The sequence below is a fragment of the Anas platyrhynchos genome, chromosome 4 (genome assembly GCF_047663525.1).
Source record: "Anas platyrhynchos isolate ZD024472 breed Pekin duck chromosome 4, IASCAAS_PekinDuck_T2T, whole genome shotgun sequence".
Lineage (NCBI taxonomy): Eukaryota > Metazoa > Chordata > Aves > Anseriformes > Anatidae > Anas > Anas platyrhynchos.
In genome coordinates, this window is record NC_092590.1 from 38,274,554 (window position 1) to 38,297,681 (window position 23,128).

The window sequence follows — 23,128 nt, forward strand, 5'->3', positions numbered from 1 at the left end:
GAGTATCTCTTATTTACTATTAAATTACAGTGTGTGCATTTTATCAAAGCTTCTGCTTGCGGGATGTGACTGTTTTGTAGGTATCTGTCTGAAAACTACTTGGAACTGTGAGAACACTCACAGAAGACTCTGTGAATGCACCTCCTGAGAGAAGGTACGCTGAACGGCGCCTGACCAAGTAAGCCTGATTATACAACCCCAGACTCTTTTGGGACCAAAAATGGTCATTTCAGAAAAAAAAATAATGAAAAAAAAAAGCCATAACCGGCAGCTAAGGCAGCGGGCAGCCCCAGCAGCCCCTGCCCGGGCCCTCGGCGCAGCCCGGCCCCCTCAGCCCGGCCCCCTCGCGCCCTGGGCGCTGCCCGGTGGGGGCAGGGACGCGGTCCCCGGGCCGTACCACCGCGCGCCCCCCGCGGGGGGAGACACCCGCAGCCGCTCCCCCCCCCACGCCCCAACCCCGCCGCCATCCGCTTCGCCCTGCTCAGAGCTCCCCCCCCCGTTCCTTTACAGCGCCTGGGCAATCCTCGCCGGCCTCCTCCTCCTCCTTTCCCCCCCCCGCGCGGCGAATGGTACGAGCCGCGGCCCGCCGCACAGGTGCGGCCGATGGACCGAACCAACAGCGGGGGAGGGGGTGGCTCCGCTGCAGCCTCCGCAGCCGTTGCCCGGGGGGAGGGGGCAGCCGGTAAGCGCCAGTGGGGGGGTGGGGGGGGGAAGGGGAGGAGGAGGTCGGGGCTCCGCTGTGCGGGGAGGGGGGGGGGGTCGCGGGGCCCGGCCGCGCTGCGGCTCCGTGGGGCTGGGAAGGGCCCGGGCGGGCGGCGAGGCGGCGGGCAGGGCTGGGCGCGGGGTTGCAGAATAAAGGCGCTGTGCCCGGGCTGGGGGGGAGCTGCCCGCACGCCCCGAGGCTCCCGGGGTCTGCGTGGGTCCCGCCGTGTGCCTGGGAAATGGCGCCGAGTGCGGGGTGGGCGGCGGGACGGGGGCTCCGGGGGGCTCCGGGGGGAGCAGCGCCCCGGGCAGCGCTGCCTGCCCCGCGTGGGGAGGCGGGCACAGCAAGGGGGGGCTTCTCGGAAGCTGCCCCAGCGCTGTAATTGTGTAATCTCCTCCGTGCTGAGGAGCAGGCTGTGCTCTGTCACCTCCTGGGTGACCTCGTGCACGCCGATGTTCCTAAGGGAATGTCCTCGCATCCTGATCGAAGGCACTCGCCCTGCCCCTCGCTGCCTTCAGGGTGGCAGGAGCGCGGGTGTGAGGAAAGACAGCTTGGTGGGTGTGTTAGGGTACGGCTGTGGCCCTGCATGTGGTGCACAGAGTGAGGAGGAGGATGAATGTTCCCAAGAAGCGCTCACAGTTTGTATTTGCAGCTGGGATGACCTCTCCTGTCTGCTGGTGAGAAGCCTGGGCTGTCCCTCCAGCCCCTCCCCAGTATTTACACCTCGTGCTCCCAGTCCCAGGGCCCGTGCATCCCAGCCCTGCCTTACAGCTGGCTTTGGCTGCTGGGTGTCATCTGGGCTTCACTTTTACTACTTTCAGTTTCTGTTCTCCTCCTCTGCAGCGTTCCCGGGGAATCTGCTTTTGTCTCCTGCAGACCAGTTCCTTTTCCCCACAGGAGGCCGGCTTTGCCAGTAAGGAAGTTAGATACTGCTTAGCTGGAGCTGCTACAGTGCTTTCTCCTGGCTCAGCCTGCTTGTGGCTTCTGTTTATCAGCTATGGCTATATTCAGGTCTCAGCTCAAGTCATAGCCCTCCCTGGCCTTATTGCTGTTGGCTGGAAGTAAAAATCCATGTCTTCAGTCCTTCTGTGCTCGCCGCTCTTTCACACATCAAAATTTGTTCATTTAAACTAAAGAGTGACGGGTAATGTTTTATTACTAGTGTCATGGAAAGTTCTTAGCTTTCCGTCTAGGTAAATTAAACTACTAGTGTAAAAAATATATATATATATCCTTGCACATTTGGAAGACTTCCTTTTGGCCAGATTTTGTGCACCAAAGCCTTCTGAAGCCTGCTTGCAGTGCCAAGCAAGATGCAGGCATGCAGTCGTAATGCAAGTATTGGTGGCTTCTCGCCAGTAAAAGTGACACACAGGAAGGTGGCAGGGCCCCGGTGGTGTGGGGCCGGGGACAGCACGGGTGCCGCTCCTCTGCCGGGACTACCGCTCCCAGCAGCGCCCGGGCTGAAAGTGAAAATAAACTCCAGGTTGCGCTTCTCTTTTTCTTCCTCCCCTGTCTCTCCCCTCCTCCTTTGGGTAGCCGCACATGTCCTTTCTCTTTTGTTTTCCGCCCCGCAGGCTGGCTGCGTGCTAGGTCTGCGGAGACCGCCCGGCACCGCTGCCCCGGGAGGAGTCGGAGCAGGAGCCCGCTACCCAGAGCAGCGCTTTGTATGTGGCCACCCGCCCAGGCCGAGCAGTAAAACTTTCCCGTTTCTCTCCGTGGTTCCCACATGCAGGTTGATAACGCCAGCACAACCCGCCTTTCCCCTCGCTGCTGCTACTGTGGGTGCTGGAAGGCCACCGCTCCGCGAGCCGGCCTGCTGCGGCCTCCTTTCCCCAGCCCCAGGGCTGCTGGCTGGCTTTGTGGGGCCATGTGGGGCTAGGAGAGGGGCAGCCAGTCCCCGCGGCGTGAGGCGCTAAACATGGAGGCGGCGAGTAAACCAGATGGCGGGGAGCGGAGCCATCACGGCAGCGGCACGGACGCTCCCGGGGAAGCTTCCATGGACTGCTACTTGCGATCTCAGGGCTTGTACAGGAAGAGAGTTGCCAAGGATGGATCTTGTCTTTTCAGGGCTGTGGCCGAGCAGGTAACTGATTGCTTAAAGAAAGCCGTTTTGGGGGGAACCACGGGGAGTGGGGCTCGTTACTGGGTGCTAATGCTAAAATGTGGACGAGTATTGGTTAAGGTTACACAGACATGCACTGAGAGGGGGGGAAAAAGAGGGAATTAGTGTCTCAGGGGGAGAGAAGTTCTGTGTGCCCAGGCTTCTCCCCTCTTCAGAACACGTTACCTCCTAAGTTGTGACCTTTCACTGCTGCCTCAGAGCATTTTTTGGTGGAAGATTTCAACATTTGGGTACAGCTGCTCTGTATGTGACTGCAGGAAGCTGAATTCAGTGGGAAGAGTTTAAGAGCCTCGCTCTGAGTTGTGTTAAGTAGTTTACTGTAAAATTAGAGAAAGTGAGTAATTTATCTTCAATTCTTCCTGTTGCGTTCCCCTCCCCCATTTCAATGTTACTGTTAAAGGAAAAAAGTGACAGCGTCATCTTGTCTTAAATACAAGCAAACAGCAGTGGGAGCTCTGGTGCTTCAGATTGTGAGAGCCTAAATTCCTGTACTAATTATACACAGTTCACATTCTCTTTACTTTTTTCCAAAGTATTTTTCCCACTGAAATTAAGTTTAGGCAAGCAAACGCTTGTTCTGTTGGAACTGTGTTTTTTATTTCAGCGGAATGATCAGTGAATGCACGTTGATATTCTGATTTTTTTCATTAGTTTATAGAAAGACTTCCCTCACATTCCAGTGTATATAGAACATTTTTAAAACTTTTTATTAATTTTTTAATACTTGATTCTTATTTTCTTAAAGGGAAGGTCTCTAATTCAGAGTTAATAGGTGTTTAGTCACAATTTTTGCTGAATCTCTGTACTCTGTGCACAAAAGCTGAACAGATCTGAATAGGAAGCCTCTTAAATTAGGGTAGTATGTAAGAATTGCAAAAAGCTGCAATTTAAATTGACTGGAACTTCCCCATGTTGTAGTGGTGATGCAGACAAAGTCATGCTAGACATACCTCTGAACCTATGATGAAAATAATATACGTATTTTTTCCAGTAGAGATTTGAACAGGGGGTAGAGTGCAGGTGTCACTGGGATCCTGGCTTTCCAACCACTGTTTGGGCAGCAGAACTCCTCTAAATCAAGGGAAAGCAGCCCTGTGGTCTCTTGGATTTGGTTGGATTTCCTGACAAGTGCATGTGGGTAGTTTTTTTTCATCCACTCCTGCTGTAACTTCAATTGAAGTTCTTTGCAAATGATTCAGTTGAAGAATGACAACAAATGCTACTCCTTTCACATAGTAAATCCACATGTGGTTGAATGTTTCAATTTAGTAAATATATGAACTCTGTGGGTACTTAATTTTGGATAAGTAGTTGAGGTTTCACCTCCGTAAAGATGTTACTGAATGAGTAAACATTTGAAATAGTCTTAAAAATAAAACTTGAATATCTCCAAGGCTGTATGTAGACTATAGTCATCAAAAATTGTAAGACCTGGTGTCACTTTCTTTGATTTCTTGCGTTGTAGGTGTTACACTCTCAGTCTCGGCACATTGATGTTAGGATGGCTTGTGTAGACTATCTTCGGAAAAATAGGGAGAAGTTTGAAGCAGTAAGTATTCTTGTTCTCTTTGTGAGCTTTTAATAAGAATATTCCTTTTTTCCTTCATTTTTCCAAAGTATATTCTCCTGTTTGTGAGTATTCGTTGCAGCTATATGCTAGTTGATGTTTTGTAAAGTAAGCGCCCTTTAAATTAATTAACAGGTGGCAGTAACTCATTGTCATAAGCCCGGGGAAAGACCTGTATACTGCTTGGACTGGGCAGACCTGGGATAGAAAGAGTAGAAAATCCAGTGTTCATTTAAAACTAAAACCATACCTTCTTAAACTCTTCAGTTTGCAGTGGAGTGATGGAAATCTGAACTTTATTTTAGTATAATATCTACTCTAATAAAAATTGGAAAATATTCTTATTGTACTGATTAATTGGTTTTACGATATATGAGGGACTTTTCTGATTGGTGAAATTTGTTTCAGGGTCAGCAGTTTATTATGTGTTGCCACTGTGTTTTTTCGTTTGTTTTTCCCCTTTCCTAAACATCTATAAAAAATTTCCCCATCAACCATGGACATCAAATATCATTTTGGTGTATATCTGACCAGTGTCATCAGTGCCAACATTCTAAAATCCTTTTTTAGTTCCCTTTAAGAGTGGTAATAAATAATAGTGCTCCTTCTTGTGTTCTGGTGTATGCACCATTGAATTAATTATCAGGATAGCCAAAACAGGATTATATCTAAGCATTTCTTAGTAGAGGACTGTTACTCAGGTCTTTGTTTTAACTTTACCCAGACACAGAGTAAAAAGCCTGCCTTATGTATACACTGTGTACTCCAGTGTAGGGAGGAGAAGGGAAGCAGGATGAGGAGTTTGTGTATATGCTGTAATTTCTGACAGTGTCCTGTGCTCTAATGTGACCGCTCACTCAATAATGTGGAAACTGTCAAGAAAGACTTAAGCAAAGTGCAGTGAATCTCTGAGAGGATTCGACCGACACTGACTTGCCGATTTCCATTTGCCAGAACTGTTTGATTTCTTTGTGCCCTGTCCATCTGATGACTTACCAACTCTTAGATCCCTCTCTTTTTTTTTTTTTTCCTTGCCCCCTTGCTGCTAATTCTCTGATCCATTTCTTTCCAGAATTAGCCCATTCACTCCAAAGCTGTTTGTCTAGACTTGCTTTCTTGTGGCATTATGAAGTTCTGGGAAATGTTAGGGTCCTTCCTGACTGTAAATGTGTGTTGTTTTCTCTTCCCTGGTTCTGCCATCTTGGTTGGGTAACTGTGTTGTCAACCCCAGCTACTTTTAATGTCGTGGTCCTTGCCACCAAACTCCTAGGCTCCATGTGTATAAAATCTCACTGTTCATTTTTCCCCTCAGACTTGAACCAAGCGATGTGACCTCTCCTTTAACCACCTTTGCTGTGCTTCTGAAAAGCAAAAAAAAAAAAAAAAAAAAAAAAGTGCTCCTCAAAATAGGTGTTTCATGTGCAGGGTTGAGGTGTTTCATATCTTTTCTTATTTCCTAGTATTTCTGTTCCCTCAGATATCTCACCACAGCTCTGATGATGTCCTTTGCTTCCCATGCCTCTTACTATACATCGTGTTTTCTGTCTAAAATATGGCATTGTTAACTTTCTTCTCTTTAAAAGAGGTATGCCTCGTTTCCCATGTCTCTTCAACTACTTCTTCATCTGCTGCTTTAGTAGTTAAGTGCTGTTGACATGTACCGGTGGTACTCACTGAAGTTCTTCTGTCTATTGTAACCATTTCAGCTTGGATATCTGTCTCTTTTTGTCTCTATAGCATAGATCCTTCTATAACCAAAAGTTTCAGGTGACTGTGTGTAATCACAATTTTCATTTTCATCCCCATCTTTTCCTGAAGTGTCATCTGTGTTGCTGTGTTCTCTTCGTGTGTGTTTTTTTTTTTTTTTTTTTTACTTTTCCAGTTTTCTATGAGAAATTTTTGCTGCACTTCCTTTCCTCCTTTTTGCATTATCTTTATGAGCATAGACACTCAGAAACTACTGTCTATGCTTCTGTTTCTCAGCTCCACCTTTTTACTTCATACCTGGTTACTTCTGCTAAATTCTGATCAGACTTTTATGCTTCTTGGGAACATCACCATCAAGTCAGGTTCAAAATGGCTAAAGCAGAACTTCTAATCCCACTGTTCCTCATGGTTTTCCTTATCACCTTGTTTCTTAAAAACTGTGATTAGAGAGGCTATTCTGCCTGTAATTTAAGAAGTAGTTCCCATTATGAACTTTATTTTGTATTCTCTCTGTGCACGTTAAGGAGTGCAGCTGAAGGATTATTTCCTTAGCCTATCACTTAGTGTTGCCTGTGTGCATCCTTCCACTGGAAGTAAAAGCAGTTTATTTGAAGTGATACAGAAAAGGGAAGAAGTTCTTTATGACTTGACTACACGAAGTATAGGTACTATAGAAATGTGACTCCTGCTTGTGCTTGCCCTTTGCTGCCGATTTCTTTTAACAAGAAACTTTGATAAGCAGACACATACTCCAGTGATGCCTTGCATGCCTGGGATGAGTTCCTCATAAACATCTATGTGATGCCCTCTTTACTTTTTTTTTGTATTCTTCTTTTGGATGCTGTTTTTTTTTGTTGTTTCTTTTGTTTTGATTGTGTGAGATCTCCAAAAGCTGTTTATATGGTTTTCTAGGATGCAGACCTATACATTTAAAGCCTTTTTTCCCCTTCATTTCTACATCACTTTTTGTGATTGTGAGTGCTTTGAGGGCAGGGTAGTCTTAGATTTCTAATGATAATTTATGTGGGTCGCAGTAGGGAATACAGTGGGTCATAGACTGGGGAATCCATTTGCTACACTAATAAAAATATTACTTTTTTTTTTAATACAGTTCATAGAGGGGCCATTTGAAGACTACTTAAAATGTTTGGAAAATCCACAGGTATGGTACACTTATAGTAGAAAGCAGTTATTTTGTTGATTGGTAATTTGGATTCTTTTTGCAAATAATTTTGAATTTGAGATTTTTATATTACATGATTATATAGATGTGTACTCTATTGTAAAATGTTTTGGGATTTTTTTCTGGTAATTTAAATGTGTTATTCCTCCAAATTGTATCCAAATGTTTCCAGCCTCTAAAAATGCCAAAAAAACAAAGCATGGCTTGCTTTTTCATCACCTAGACTTTTAGACCTTTCTTTATTCAAGGTTGTCTTAAAAACAGTTACTGACATAAGGAATATTATGTACAGTAGCCGCAGGCTGTTACAAAGATACAGATGTAAAGCAAAATTGATTTTTTCTATTTCATTTTAGTCTTTTTTTTTTTTGTTAGGGTGTTAACAGTTTATATAAGCTGAGTCTGTTTGCTTTGTGTTAGCGCATTTCATAAGACCATGTCAAGATGCATGTTTTAAGCAGGAGAGTTAACCTTCAGGGCTCTTTTTCCAGTTTATCTTTAGTTTAAGGCCTACAAAACCAGACGGTTCTGAAGGCAGAGAGTAACTTTTTTTTTTTTTTTTAAAAAGCACTTGGTAGATGTCACATTTGATAGGCTGACGGTTGTTTACCAAAAGAAAAAAACAAAACACTGTCACCTCTCAAAATCACCCTTTTTAATGATAGCTCTGCATTTATGCGATTGTTTTAAATTCTTAATTTAGCACGGAGCAATTTTTACTTTGGGGGAGAAGGAGAGAAGCTTCCAGCTTCTATTCCTTAGCCTTACTGGAATAGCTATTATTTCAAAAAATACTCGGAATACACTCAAAGTTCCTTGGCTGAACTTCTGTCTCAGTGTCAATATATTTATTTTTGAAAATGATTTCTTGCTTCTCTTTATCTGTGCGTGAAGTATTCTAATTGTGTGTTTGAACTGAATTTTCTTTTTTCTTTTTCCAATACAGGAATGGGTTGGACAAGTAGAAATAAGTGCCCTTTCTCTTATGTACAAGTAAGTAAACTTTTAAATATGTTTTACTGAGGTCAATTCAGTTTTGTTAGTTAACCAGCTTGAGTGCAAAAGATGGAATTGTGTTTTGCATTGTAGTTCTTGGAAAATAACAAATACACTTTGAAAACTGCAGCCGTCAAGGTATTAGATAAAAATAGAAGAGCGAGCTTTCAAAGTGACACTTAATCTCAGATTAGAGTAACAGTTTGCAGTATTGTCAGTCTTCTCACCTGCACGAGTAATTGTGGGTAGAATCATACTGTTTTTATTTTTGTTTATTTTTATATCTTTTCTGTTAAAACTGCTTTTCTTCCTATTTCTCACCAAGGCCTTAATAGTAGCACTATCACTAAGCAGTGGCCTGTATCCATTTCCTTATTGCCTCTCTACAAATACTCTGATGTAGGTTAGTGAGATTGTAGGCTTTATGCAAGAAAGCCATTCTCATACCTCCCCTGTGCAAAGCTGTGTAAGACTGCCTGGTTTACTGCTGTTTTTTTAGCTGTATTCTCTTTTCTGTGGAAATTTTCCTTTTTCCACTGTATCAGTACAGGCAAAATAGAGTAACTGTATCTTGAGCTATGCTTAAGAAAAATTTTGGTATTTGTGCATAGAGAAACACTCTTCTTGGTGAAAGCAGGGATGGTGGTGAAGGTAGAGGGAAAGCAGGGATGGTGATGAAGGTAGAGGGAAAGAGTTGCTTCTCTTCCTGCATGCTGGCAGACTGAGGGAAAGCAGAAGTAAAAGTTTCCTGCTCTATGCCAAGTGGAGAAGTGAGAGAGTTTGACTTCTCAAGCACAGGATAAAAATATAGTATCAATCGATTTGTCATCATTTCAGCTCCTCAGATCCATAGCATGTCTACTTTGGTTATGCTATTTTTTTCTCCTCCCTGAAGTAGGCGGCTTCCTGAGCTACAAAATTCTTCTCAGAAATGCTCTTTTTGAGTTGTAATAGAAGGATGGTAGGGGGTTGTTTTTGTTTTCAGTCCAAAAACTGCAGTGAGTATACTTAATCATTTTGCAAGACTAATTAGTCTTTTATTTTGTGAGCAAAGTTGTTGTTGAAGGAAGTGATGGGCTAGTGAGCGAAGAATTCAAAGGGAGCACTGTGGATAAAAGAGAGAGGAAGAAATAATTCAATGTCAGATCATGACATTGATTTATAACAGAAAAACACATACCAAAGAATGAGTTTCTAGGAAAAAAAATAAAAATGTTATGTTAGTATCAGTTGTGGATTTTCCCTTTATTTGTCACTTTGACATATTATACTTTAAAAAAAAAAAAAAAAAGAATTCTACGTTTAAGATGTGGATAGCAAACTGAGAATTTACATACCTGTAGTAGCCCAACTGTTCATTTATAGTATTTTTAATCATCTTCTAATCATCTTCAGTGTAATGAGGGAGTCATTTCACCTTGAAAAGTAGTCATCGCATAGGACTAAAACTCAGGTTTGCAGAAATAAAATTTTCTAAACCCATTTTGAGAAAGTATGCAGTGGCAGCACTGCAGCAGCACACAATTGCAGTTTTGGTCCAGACTTCACCCAAAGCTTGTTTTAGTTCTCTTGGTTGAAGAGACAACGGTGTGTTTTTTTTTTCCTGCTTTAAATCCGGCAATTTGAGTCCAATGAACACAACGTGATATTGGACTCTGAGCTGCTAGCTCTGTCCAAAGAGGAAAGGAAAGTGAACCCCCGGATGTCTTTTTTTTTTTTTTTTTTTTTTAGTGTGTTAACCATTTTACAAAGCAGCAGGCAAGAAGAGTTTCTGACCGCAGGTGTGGGCTGCTCTATTACTGCTCTGTTAGCTGGCCTCAGTGCCCAGAAGTGTTCTTGGGCACGTGTAATCGATCTGCTAGGACAGATTTAGCCAAAGTCACTGCTCAGCTTCTGGAAACATTGCTGTTTTCTGTTTCTTTTCATAAAACCTCCTCTTTCTTCTAGTGGATTTCCACATGGCATAAATGAATTTCTCTAGAAATGGGCAGCTATGAACTTTCCAGGCACTGTTCTGTCTTGACTTCATGGATGTGCTGCACTTGTCATCAGCTCTGTGTGCGTTGCATCAGTCACTGTGTTATAGTAGGCCAATGTCTGTGCTTACAGAAGAAACACCACATTCTCTGCTCAAACTTACTGACTTCTTTGGTACCCTTTTCATGTATAATGCTGTATTTCTCTGTATTTCTCTGAATTGAACTTCTGTCATCTTTCTTGTGTTGGGAATGGTTGTAGAAAGACTTTTGGGACAGTGCATGAGCATACACCTCCAAGGCAAATGGAAGAATATGCAGATGTGTTCAGAACACTGCATAAGATCATTTTTAAAAGTCAATTAACAGTAATTATATCAAAATTGTCTACCTGAAAATATTGGTAAGTTGGGAATAATAATGATTGTACTGCTACTTAAAAAAAAAAAAGGAAAGAAAACACAAGTGCTTATCGAAAATAAAAAATACAAGAAATGGGAATATTAATATGGGATGACAATTTTGCAAGAAATTTGAATGTTTGCACTGAGAGAGGAGTAGAAATAGCTTGGAAAAAAAAAAAAGCTATGTATTTAAATCACTACCAACCATTTCCATGTTAAGTCTCTTCTGTGACATTATGAGCTAGAATTGCTATGGTGCTCTGCAAGCTCCTCTTCCTGTGCATCATGGCAGATGTGGTCTTGTGTAGAAATTTGACCTATAGTGAAAACTGGAAGTATAAGATAATACTGGATGTTAAATGTAAATATTTTCTGCTTGAACTCTTCCTGAGAAAGCAAGATATTTCATAAAAGCAGGTCTCCTTTTGATCAGCGTTTGTTGCACTCTTCTTCAGTATTCTTTTCCACTAGGTATTTTTTCTGGTTATGTATGTTCCTTGAACTTGGCTTGAATATTTCTGTTCTTATTGATGAGTTTTCACGTGAATTACATTTTTTTTTCCTTAGGAAAGATTTTATAATATACCGGGAACCAAATGCTTCTCCTTCACATGTTACTGAAAATGGCTTTTCTGATAAGGTAAAGTAAAGAATTGGCTACTGTGAAAGACTGAATGAAGACTACTTTTAATTAACAACAAACAGTATAATGGCTTTTATTATTTGACAGAAAGAAAATGTTCAGAGAATTCAATTTCAATAAATTATTTTGTACATATTTAAGGCAGCTATACTGTTAATACAGGTAGCTCTTTTAAAATAGCTGGCTCATATTTGGAGTGTGGCATATCTTCTTGGTGGTCTAAAATTCTGAAAACCTATTTACCACTGATGCAGACTCACAGCTATCAGTGTCTTAAATTCTTCTTGACTTTTGGTCAAATTGGTTTTGATTTAAAAGATGTTCACTAAGCTTTTTGGCTGTTTCATTGGAGCTTAGAGATCTTGATATACAGCAAAGCTCGTTGGCACATTGAGTTTAAAAGGCAGTGTTCATATGAAAAATCAAGTGAGATGCAAAACTTAAAATCTGTGTGTTTTTTAATAGGTATTGCTGTGCTTCTCAAATGGAAACCACTATGATATTGTTTATCCCATAGAGTATTCAGAAAGGGCTGCTCTGTGCCAGTGTAAGTATTATGTTGGTTAGATAAAAGCACGTATTTTTACTGGAAACGATATCATCAGGTTTCAGTTAAAGAGAAAAGGCTCTGTATGAAGACTTATTCTGTAGGAGCTTAGTTTTCCATTTGAATTGTCAGTGATTGTATGATTTTGCAAGAAAATAAATTCTCCTATGCTGATTCTTGAGACAACAGTGCAGATTATCTACCCAGAGGAGAAAACTTACCTCACTCCTTGAGTCTGGGTGCTCTAATATGAAGAGAAAGTGTTACGCTAATTTATAATCTATTGCATTGTCTTAGGTCAGCGTTCAGGTTTTGATTTTGTTTCAGATGATGTTAGCAAACTTGTTTATATTAAGTTACATATGCAAGGATAATTTTCTCAGAGGAAATAATGGGAGTTGCATGTGCAAAACAGACTGAAAATGTCTGCATGGATTACTGTGTTGTTTTTTTTTTTTTTTTTTTTTTTAACCCAGATTGAAGCAATGCCCAAAGGTTCTAACCAGGCTTGATGGGTCACTTGGCAACCCCTGCAGGGATTCTGATTCTTCATGAAAATTCTGCCCATGTGCAGAGTTATAGGCTAAGGCCCAATTTGCCTGTCAAGAGACCTGATTGCTGCTAGTAGTTTCATGCATACTCGTTAAACTATAATAGCTGCAGCTGTTTTGGCTTCTAATGACTTCAGTGTTTCAGTTAACACTTCAAAATGCTCGTTTGCTTTGATTGAAGTAACTTCAAGTGCCTCTATCATGATGGTGTAAAATCTCATTTAGCTTATAATCGATCTTGTCCTGCCACTTTCTTGTCCCCTTCTCCAGCTCTTCTGTATGAGTTACTATATGAGAAGGTATTTGATACAGATGTGAAGAAAATCATCGCAGAACTTAGTGCTGCTGGTGTGACAGAGGAAAGTAATGGTAGCAGCGAAGTGTCTGCTTCAGATTCAGAAGATGACAGCTACAGGTAAATGGGGTTTAGAATTCAACACAAGATGCCTGTGAACAATACATGTCTCTTTACGTAAGGGAATACTGCTGTTGCAGTGTGTCCCCCTTCTGTTGAAAACACCAGAATCCCCTGGGAGAGTTGTCAGTATGCCAGTCTGGCATGGTAAAGTCCATGACAATTTGTTGCCTCACTCTCAGCACAGTAGAATTACAAGAATTTAATCCAGCCTGTCATACTTCTACACTTGGGCTGAGATCTCTGCTTGATAGAGGGTGTTTAAATTTAGCTAATGGAGAAATAAAGATGTAGCTTGCTCTGCTTTGTTCCTTGATTATTACAAAGTGATTATATACATGGGTTTCAATTCCTCTTTCTGGACCTGGATGCTCTGGATAGCTTTTTAATATTTTTTCCTATTGATTCTTTTTGCACAGTAAGTCTTTTACAGTGCCAATTTTGCGTTTATGCATTGGCAGGTTTTCTTCTGTTGTCTAAGACTGTTCTTAAAACCCTAACTTGTGTGAAATTCCACTGAAGCCATGAGAATTAGTGCAGCATGCCCCCTCTTCCTGTTGAAAGTCATTAAAGTCCCTTTTGGGGGCTTTGCATGTGGCAGAAGAAATTCACTGAGACTTTGGGAGCTGTTTTTTTTTTTTTTTTTTTCATGCTCAAAACAACAGAGAGGAAGCTGATGGAAATCACCAGAGAAAGAATACCAAGTTCTGGGAATGGGATTAGCTTCCTTTCTTGTATGGAAAAAAAATAACAGGGAACATTTCCAGTTAAAATACAAAGTATTTCTGCCTAGAGGAACAATCATTGTAGTTAAATGTCAAAGTATGGAAACCCTCTCTATTTCTTTGTGGTTTTGGAACTTTCCTGAGCTTCTTATGCAGCAGCATTACCCTGTATTATTGTAATTCATGAGCAAACACACTGCTAACCTCTGTAACACCTTCGTAAATTAAGGTCATGTGCTCACTTGAGACCATCAAACTCAATGCTTTTGATTTAAACCATATGTCCTTTGACGCAAGAGCTAGTGGGTATGACTCTTGACCTACTTAACCTGAATTATGAACATTTTGCTCTGTATATAAAGTCTTGAATTTTTTTTTTTTCATGTCTTAAAGTTGACTCCAGCTTGTTTCTTCACTGAGTTCTCTGAATGATCTTTTTCATTTTATAAACGTTAACATTTCAGTTATGTTATTTTTCAATGTTAGAAGCTATTTTGTTTTGGAATAAGTTAATTCTGATAGTTGCCTACAACTTGCAGTGATGTCAGGTGTGGAAAATAGAGTAAGTTAGAGTGCCTGGTACTTGTTAACTAATCAAGCATGTTTTTTGTTTGATTGGCTTTGATGGCTTCTTTTGTCCTTTTTTTAGAAACAACAAAATATTAGTGGAATTTCTTATTTCCCTTGTCACCCTCTCTTTCTTTTAAAGTGATGGCTAAATTTGTTTGTATAAGGTAGACTTCCTAAAAATTGTACTTAGGAAAAAAAATATCTTAGTTTTAGCTCTATATGGTATAGAAATAAAGTTAAATCTAAAACAAGAACTACTAGATAAAGATGCTGCATGGTATGTTACATGCAGAAGAACAGGTAGAGAATAGTAGCTTTATTTTATCCACTTCCAAGGTGTTTCTCACTGGGTTTCTAGTCCTATTTGCACTCTGCTATCACTTCTCCCTTCGTTCTTTTGCAGAAGTAAAACTACAACAGTTGGTGATATGAATGGATTAAAGTCTCTTTCTGGCAACAAGGTATTTATATGTTAAGATTAATTTTCCTCCCATAAAATTGTATTCTTATTTTCAGTGTTTAGTGTTCGTGAGATAATGTTGAAATTCTAGTTATCCTAATGTAGTATCTTAAAAACGATCCATCTTTTGGCACATTGAATGCAAACATTACTTTTGAAAGAAATAATGTCCTTTCTAGTGCTGTTTTGTTTTCATTTAGTTAATTCTGTTCTGGTATGGTTAAAAGAACACCATACAATTAATTTTTCAAAACTCTATGCTTTGTCTTTTTGGCTCATTTGTATTTCAGATCAGAATTTTTAAGAAGTGATTAAAAATGCAAAACTTATAAACCTCTGTGTAATTGACCATTTAGCACTTTGTTTCATTTCATACAGCACCTTAAGAGCAATGGAAATCCCACCTTGTTGGTCTTGCCTAAAAAAGTTCTGAGATCACTCAATCCATCAGTGTACAGAAATGTTGAATATGAGGTTTGGCTACAATCCAAATGGGGTAAGTGACTGCATACTTACAGTTCCAACTTTTGCATGCTGATGTATGAAGGGGAGTCCTCTAGAACAGTGATGAAAATGACAGTTTCATTTTAGGCAGGAGTCTTCCTCATATGAGTCAGTGTGTTCATTGAGGGCTACAATTACTGCTTTTCAATTTTACTATATTTATAAAATGACCATTTTAGTGTATTTAAACTAACAGTATGTTACTGCTAATGTATTTACAGATCAGCAAAAACAAGATTTTTCCATTGCTGCTGGCATGCAATACTCAGTTGGTGATAAATGTAAAGTAAGTAATACAGACTTACAGTTTGAGACACTAATGTTTTCTTTTCAGGATGCCAATTTTCCCATTTAGGTAACTGTTTTTAAATATAAATTCAATAGTTTCTAAGTATTTCATGCTTGTGTATGTGTATAGCTTGGGGACATGGTTTAGTGGGTGATATTGGTGGTAGGGAGACGATTTGATGAGATGATTTTGGAGGTTTTCCTCCAACCTTTATGAGGTTGCTCCTATGTTCTGGACCCCAACCTCATCAGACCTCCACCACTCCCGTCCTCGCCCCCAGCCTTCCCCCCAAAGGGTGAAAAAAAAAAAAATCAAAAAAAAATAATGTACAGTTGATTATTTATTGCTTAATAATGTGGGCTTAAATTTTTATATTGGAGATCCTAAGGTTGTTCTTTGTAGTATTGACTTAAAGGTACAGAAATTATTAGTAGAAAGAACTCTGTTAATTAACATACCTTCTTGGTCAAATTTTTTATATACATGGTGAAACAATAAGTATATGGGATAAAAACATAGGAAGGGAAGATGAAGGAAATAATGCAAAGTGAAGTTGACCAAATTAATACAAGCAGAAAAACAAATGCTATACCAGAATACTGTTAAGTTTGGTTTATATTTAAAAAAACAATTTTAAGAACATGGAATGTCTGTTTTTATGTTCGGACATGATTAGTGTCACTTGTCTACAACTTCTTCCTTTAGTTTAAAAAACTTTTTAAAGAACTACTTCTGAATTGGAGTCCTTTATGTTCTTCCTGAAACTAAATTTTAGTGAAGTCAGTCAAGGATTTTTCTCTTCTGCACCTGGATTTTAACAAGGAAAAGCTCTGGGATTTTTTATTCTGAGAGAAGCTGAAAATTCTTGCTACACCGATATGTTCCAAAACTACGTGACACAGTTTAGAAGTAAATGTTTCATTAAGTAATGTTACCTGGAAAGCTGTTGATGGTGGTGTGCTTTTTTGATTGTTTATTTTTTTTTAGAAAAGCTATGAAGACTTGTTTTTGATGCATTTACTGAATTATGTAATGTTTATTTCTCAAGTGTTGTATTGCCTGGAGGAAAAGACCTATTTTTAATAACGCTAATAGTTTAAGGAGTTACATTACCTTGTTCTCTTCTTTGAGGCTTAGGTCATTTTTTCCTTTTCTTTTCCCTTAGGTGCGCTTAGACCATAACGGGAAATTTTATAATGCCCACATTCAAGAAGTTCGCTCAGAGAGTGGGCCAGTTATTGTATTTGTAGAAGAGCTTGGAGAAAAGTAAGTGTTTTATTTCTTCTGGAAAAGAGCGCCAAACTTACCCTTGGTAATGGTAGCATTACTTTAGTTCAGAGTTAGTTTCAGCCCCTGAAGCGTATATACTTCTTTACTTGAAGCAGTACTGCTACAAAAAAAAAAAGGAAATATATTTAAAAAAAGAAGAAAAAGGGGTTGTGCATTAATTATTGCCAGACTTTTTAATGCAATGTTTTCTGGATATTACTTGCAGAGTATATAAGTAACTGCATTATTATTACTATTTGATTAAAAAAAATAGCATTTTGTGTTCCTTGCTTCACTGTTGGTTGGGTAGCTCTGCCTGATATCAGAGAGAGAGAGCTAAGCTGCTGTTCAGATCAGTGTAATCTCTTCACCCTGCCTCAGGACAAATTGACTGTTTAAAATTGGTGATGATGGTTGTGGTGGTTTCATTTGCGGGGAGGTTGTCTATCTCTATTTTTATCTATAGATGTTGTCTTGAGCTCCTCTGTAAGTTCTTTGACTCTTCTGGGACAAAAAAAAAAAGCCAACATTTAAGCATAATGTATTTTGGGAAGAAGAAACACTTTCAGTCAAGATAAATGAGGGAAGGAGGAAGATTTCAGTTAAATCACATGCAATCTTCTGTAAGAAAACTGATGATTTTTCAAGAATCGGGCTGTACTTCCTGTCTATAAATAAAAATCAACCTTTTTGTCCTGTTGAATAGTGGCTAAATTTGCATTGCCTTATCAGAGAATTTAAAAAATAGGAAAAAGTTCCACATGCTGCTTGAGTGTAATCCTAAAGAACAAAAGACTTTGAGTCCAATGTTCTCAAAAATGGAAAGATCTGTCAGTCTTTAAAACATATGCTATTCATTTATGCACACCACAGACTAGTCCTAAAGCCATCTTTTTTCTTCCTCCATCATTCTTTTTTTTGCTGTTGTTTTGTAGGCATTCTGTGTCACTGAAGAGCCTTAAACCTCTTCCACAGGCCTCTCCTATGGAGGGCTGGAACACTGTGCCAGGGAAGAAGATGAAAAAGTTTTTCCCAACGTGGGGGCAGAATGCTCAGCCTGGTAGGACTAAACCTGTCTTTCTGTGGCAGAATCTTTGTTGTCAGATACTTTGTCCCAAAGAACTTAAAAAAAAAAAAAATATATATATATATATATAATAAAAAAAAAAATAGTAATAATAATAATGAATAACTTCTGTCTTCCCTTGTCTATCACAGATGTAGATTGCAGAGGGTCAAAGAATCAGAACAAGTCAATAAAACCCCAGTCAGCACTACCTCCTCGACTTCAGCATACTGTGGGAACCAGGCAGCATCAGTTCATATGTTCTGGACCCCAACCTCATCAGACCTCAACAGAGCAAAAAGCTCCAGGCAGGAATCCTTCCCAGAGTGGAAGGTAAAACTGAAAATAACATCTTGCTTGTCTTAAACTCTTAACTGAGCTTCTTGGAGCCCTAATTCCTGTTTCAAGTGCTTCTGACTAGTCTTTTGAAACAGGTTGCCGTTGAATTCCTAGGAAGTGTTTTAAGTCTATAAGAATACACACAAGCTCATTTTTTTTTTTAAAAAAAAAAAAAAAAAAAGGATTTTATTCCCTTCCCATTTATTTTTCAAAATTGCTGCTATCATGAACTCTCACTTGCATGGCAATACCTGGAAGCACTGTGTGTGAAGCAATAGTTTCTTCTAGGAAGGTGGATTTTTTTTTCCTGTTTGAGGCTGAAGTAATGTTGCAAGTTGCACTTCTTGGGCATGGCTAAGATCTCTCAGCTTCTGCAGAGCCTGGTAAAGATGACTGCCATGTATTATGACTGATGACTTGGAGTATGAGAACATCATTTTGCCTGCATTTTTGGTAGTGATTTTTGATTCATTATGCTGCTGCTGCAGCAGCAGAGATTGTTTTGATTGTTTCCACTCTTTCCTATTGGAAATACTTTATCTGCATTCATACTCTTAATGGTCTATTTTGTCATTCTTTTGTATTGTAACTTCTTGTGATACAAATGACTGGGGTGTCTTTTGAGACTGCCACACCCCACATTTTAAGGGCCTCTTTCTCACTCCTTTAACCCAAATACATAAGTATCCTTTAAACATTTAGTTAAGTAGTCCAGCAAGCTCAAATAGTGATGTTGTTAATTTTGTGTAGTGATGTTTCAGGCATTGAAGTCTATAATGCATTTTCCCTTCTCTGTTTTATTTACAGAAATGTCCTTTCCTGATTTTTCTCTTGCACAGCCATAGCAGCTGGGTTTGGTCAGTTCCCAGTAGGCACAATTTTTTTTTCCATTTCTTGAGTTTTATCCACATGGATAACTTGCAATAGACAGGAAGAGTTCCAGTATGTGTAGAATCACATAAGCAGTGATGTAAAATTATATTCTTTCTAAATCATTAATTTTTATTATGTTTGATACTGATGATAATGGATTTTTTGATAATGTGATCCTGTTTTGCTTTTTCCTTTATAGAAAACCAGATCGGGAGAGAACCGAGGATCTGAACCACGGTGGTAGAGATTGTAACTATTTTGGCCTATCTCCGGAGGAACGCAGGGAGAAACAGGCAATAGAAGAATCTCGTTCGCTTTACGAGATCCAGCAGAGGGATGAACAAGCTTTTCCTGCCCTTTCCAATGTATGCTTTTTTGTTGTTGTAATTAATTAAGAGCATTCTTAGCACCTGTCCATGAACTGTTAACCAGAAGTTGTAGAGTTGCTGCCTTTGCAGTACGGTACAATTCAAAGGTTGTTTACCTTTTTGGATTACCAAATATGGTAGAAATAAGAGCTTCTGAAGCCATGGGATTCTTTCTTTGTGTTCTTCTTGTCTCTGGAAGGCTTTGCACTCCCCTACAGTTATTTATCTGTTGTCTTTTTCCTCATCTGGTAGGATCATGCCTGAATGTGAGGACAAAACTGCCTCAGAAGTCCAGTTTATTACTGAGAAAAAGCTCAGTAAAATGGCACTGTGGTGCTTGAAGTATCACAGACATCTAGGCGGCTTTTTCTGAGTTCACATAAAAACTTGTTTTATTTAGAACTGACTTTCCTTTTTAGCCTGAGAACTCACAGATGTGATAACTTGCCTGGTTTAATAATAATGCAAATATTTTATGTCAGACTTCCTTGCTCTTTCTGCACTAGAGCCCAGCTGGCTTCAGTGGAGTCCTCTCTCTCTGAAGGAAGATTGTATCCTGTAGATTTTTTGATAGTTTGTTCTATTGAAGTTATTTTCTTAGATGGATTGAAGTCTCTGTACATCCAGGCAGAAAACAGATCCTGTGGGTAAAAAGATGCAATTTTAAAGTGTAAATTAAATTCTTCAACTGAAGCAGTTTTTGTTTGTCATGTAAACTAATGACACGAATGCTCTCAAAAGAGATGCTGCAAAATTTAGAAATGAATGAGAGGGTGGATGAATCTGAATACTGATGAAGGCTGCTTTTCCCCCCTCCATGTTCTGCACTTAAATAAGTATATCTGTCACGAAGGAAGGCTTAACAGTGTCACGTCAGATGATGGTGTCTAATATATGTATTTGCATTTTTGCTTTTGTCAACTTCTTTAGAATCAGTCGGTCTGTCAGGCTGCTGCACAGACTGTGGATAATACAAATCCAAAAAAGTTCTCAAATAATGAGAGAAGAAACAGCAAGTGGACAGCAGAGGTGGAAGAGCAAAAGGATAAAGGTAAAAATAAATGTTCTTAGATCAAAGTTTGTTTACCTTTTTTCTTTTTATTACCAATCTATTCTCTCCTCATTGCCTAAATAATTTTAGGTAACAGCACCCAACTAATGTAAGGTCAAGGTAGTAAAGGTGTAGTTGGGGAAGAAATTGCATGTTTTCCTGTTCTGTGAATGTGGCTGAAAGAAGTAGGTAGGTTCCTTGCTGGAACTTTTGCAGTAAATGGGAAGAGGAAAGAAGGGAAAAAAAAAAAAAAAGAATTATCAGAGCCACCCTAAATTAGATCTTATTGAAATTCTAGCAAGTATAGCAGAAAGTACTAGTGGGAGGAGTATTAACAGTGCTTACTGCAGTAAGTCAAGAGAAAAGCAGGTCAAAGTATTCAATGAAGTCTGGTGAAGAACTAGCATGCAATGGTACAGAAAGCAGGGAGAGGATTGCATACAGAAAAGGTGACAATACCACCTTGTTCAGTTTAGAAGGGTTCCTCTCTTGAGTCCCTTGTAACACTCCCTAGCTTCTCTTCGTTAACTCTAAGCTTTTCCTCTTTTGTCAGGAAGTGGAAAGTGGCAGTAATAGATGAAAGCTGTATCTGTCAGGAGGTACTTAATTCATCTTTGCCAAATACCTGCCCTTTCTCTTTCCCCCCTTCCCCCCCTCCTCCCAATAAATGTTGCCTGTCAGCTTTGTTATAACTAAACACCAAAATTAGCCTTAGCTGTTCTGTTTTTTTCCCTTCTTCACTAAATAAAAAGTCAAACTCTAGCTGCCTCCTAGAAGCTGTTATTTTCTTGCATTTATTTTTGTTGTTCCTTTATATCTGGTAAAAGCAGAGGCATTGATGTGTGCTGATGGAACTTGTGCCTTTCAGTTCCTCTTACACCATGAAGTACCATTTTGAATAGTCTTGCAAAGACTGATATTACCCATTTTTCTTTACTGAAACACCTGAACCTTGTTTAATTTGATAGCCAGTTTCACCTGTGATGCCAAAAAGATTCCTCATATAGGGGAAGCTCTTTATTGCAGTGTCATGATGAATTTCACTGATGTTCATGGCATGTTGTCTTTTCTCTGTTTTTTGTGATGTTTTGGATTGTACTGCCTCTGAAACTAAGTTAATATATCTACAAGAATAAACTGTTATTTCCTTATTAGTACTTTGATATATCTATCAGTACTTGGGGAATTGCCAGGAATTCTCATAGTCAATATTGGGTTTATTTGCATTGTTGTCTAGGTGTTACAGTGGTGGTACACACACTAAGCTTTTAAAAAACACATACCTATTTAGCAGCTGCTTTTAAACTGATGTGCGTGAATTTGGTTGACAAGCAGTGTTAGCCAGATTTGAAAAAAGGTAGAACATAACAAACAAAACAAAACAAAAAAAGTACTGATCTTATTATATGAAGATTATGCCAAGACTGTTCTTCAATAGCTTCTTTCCCCCCGCCAAGTATTTGCTGGTGCTCAAGAAATTGAAGTTTCTGCATCAGTCCGAAATCTTATTAGATCTTTTGGACCAGTGAAACTTCCTAAACTCATCTATCTTCTATTGTTTTAACATTTGAATATGGAAATGCAGATCTCAAACCGTTTTCACTTTAATCAAAGTACAAATTCATTTTTAAATTCATTTTTTTTCACAGCAGGGACTTAGAATGAATGATATGTGTTTAAACTGAAAAGACAGCTACATTTGGTGATGCCTGAGGGAAGTAGGAAAGAAAAATTGTTAACAAACATCAATACAGAATTTCTGTAGAGGTTTGAAGACGCAGGTTTAAAGTCTGTTCTGTTACTTCCCTATCTACTAGTTACTTTAGGATGTTTTGATCTTTCGTAAAAACTGAATTCTGAAGTAATATGTGCTGAGGTAGGTTTTATTTTGAGGTTTAACTTTGGAAAGACAAACTTTAACTGGCTTAAGTTGTGATAGCCATAAATGGTGTAATGGTTCATTTACTAGGTTATGTCTTGGTGTTACAGAGTCAAATTCCAGGCAGATCCACTTAAGTCAGAAGCTTGAGCCAAATTCATCCGAGGTAATCTTAAAGAAAAGACCAAATTTTTTTTTTTCTTTTAATGTTATTGCTTATCTCTTACATGATTAGCAGAGCAATAGCTGCCTTTATAGCTGTGATTGCTGCTGCTTTACAGCTTTAATTGAAATACTTAAAAGATTTGAGGCTTGTATTGCCATCAGCTTTCCTCAGCCTGTGTAACAGATACTTAAAGTCTTTCTTAACAATCGGAGTTCCCAGATCTGGGCTATCGAGAGCACTTACAAATATGCATTTGTAATTGCTTAGTACAGTCTGTACTTCCAGCACAATGGGATCACAAAAGATGTGATGTTTACTAATAGTTACTGTGCTAACAGACCACGATCTCTGAAGTTCAGTGAAGATTTGTGGCCCATTGTTGGCTTCTATTCTTTGCTGTCCTTTCAATGAGCAAAATGTTATACTAATATAATAATGATTGGGTGGTTAGCCCACTTTGTATGTAGAATGCTTTAATATCTTTGAATGCCTATTGGAAAAAAAAATCTCATTAGACTAACTGTGTTTGTCTGTTTCTAACTTTGCTTTAGAAGAATAGTCAAGATGAGAGGTGTCCAAAAGCTTCATCACCTTTGGAACAAGTAAAAACAGATTCTCCAGTTCTTGCTGAACAAGTAAGAAATGTTTGTTTAATTTCAAAATTTTCCAGTCAGGAGACTTCAGACAAAGGGGAGCTTCATCACAGCCACGTATTGTGATACTGGCTTTTAACTATGCAGTCATTTCTATGG

General features: G+C 39.4%; 1 protein-coding gene across 8 annotated transcripts in view; it reads left to right on the top strand.

The window, feature by feature from the left end:
* The first annotated feature begins 510 nt into the window (after nt 1-510).
* The window catches only part of OTUD4 (OTU deubiquitinase 4), a 29,278-nt gene continuing 6,660 nt past the window's right edge, over nt 511-23,128 (top strand). Inside the window, exons 1-18 of one of the 8 annotated variants that reach the window (XM_038178049.2) lie at nt 520-682; nt 2,439-2,789; nt 4,294-4,377; nt 7,214-7,264; nt 8,232-8,278; nt 11,229-11,301; nt 11,770-11,851; nt 12,673-12,817; nt 14,516-14,573; nt 14,951-15,068; nt 15,298-15,362; nt 16,531-16,631; nt 17,570-17,694; nt 17,853-18,033; nt 19,112-19,277; nt 20,211-20,331; nt 22,321-22,376; nt 22,931-23,011. In XM_038178049.2, coding sequence (XP_038033977.1) covers nt 2,625-2,789; nt 4,294-4,377; nt 7,214-7,264; nt 8,232-8,278; nt 11,229-11,301; nt 11,770-11,851; nt 12,673-12,817; nt 14,516-14,573; nt 14,951-15,068; nt 15,298-15,362; nt 16,531-16,631; nt 17,570-17,694; nt 17,853-18,033; nt 19,112-19,277; nt 20,211-20,331; nt 22,321-22,376; nt 22,931-23,011 — 1,719 coding nt within the window. In that variant the 5' untranslated portion in view covers nt 520-682; nt 2,439-2,624. Of the gene's footprint in view, nt 683-816; nt 1,381-1,429; nt 1,617-2,280; nt 2,790-4,293; nt 4,378-7,213; nt 7,265-8,231; nt 8,279-11,228; nt 11,302-11,769; nt 11,852-12,672; nt 12,822-14,515; nt 14,574-14,950; nt 15,069-15,297; nt 15,363-16,530; nt 16,632-17,569; nt 17,695-17,852; nt 18,034-19,111; nt 19,278-20,210; nt 20,332-20,884; nt 22,377-22,927; nt 23,012-23,128 lie in introns of those variants that run through there. The other 7 variants (XM_038178045.2, XM_038178043.2, XM_038178050.2 and 4 more) reach the window with 7 other exon arrangements.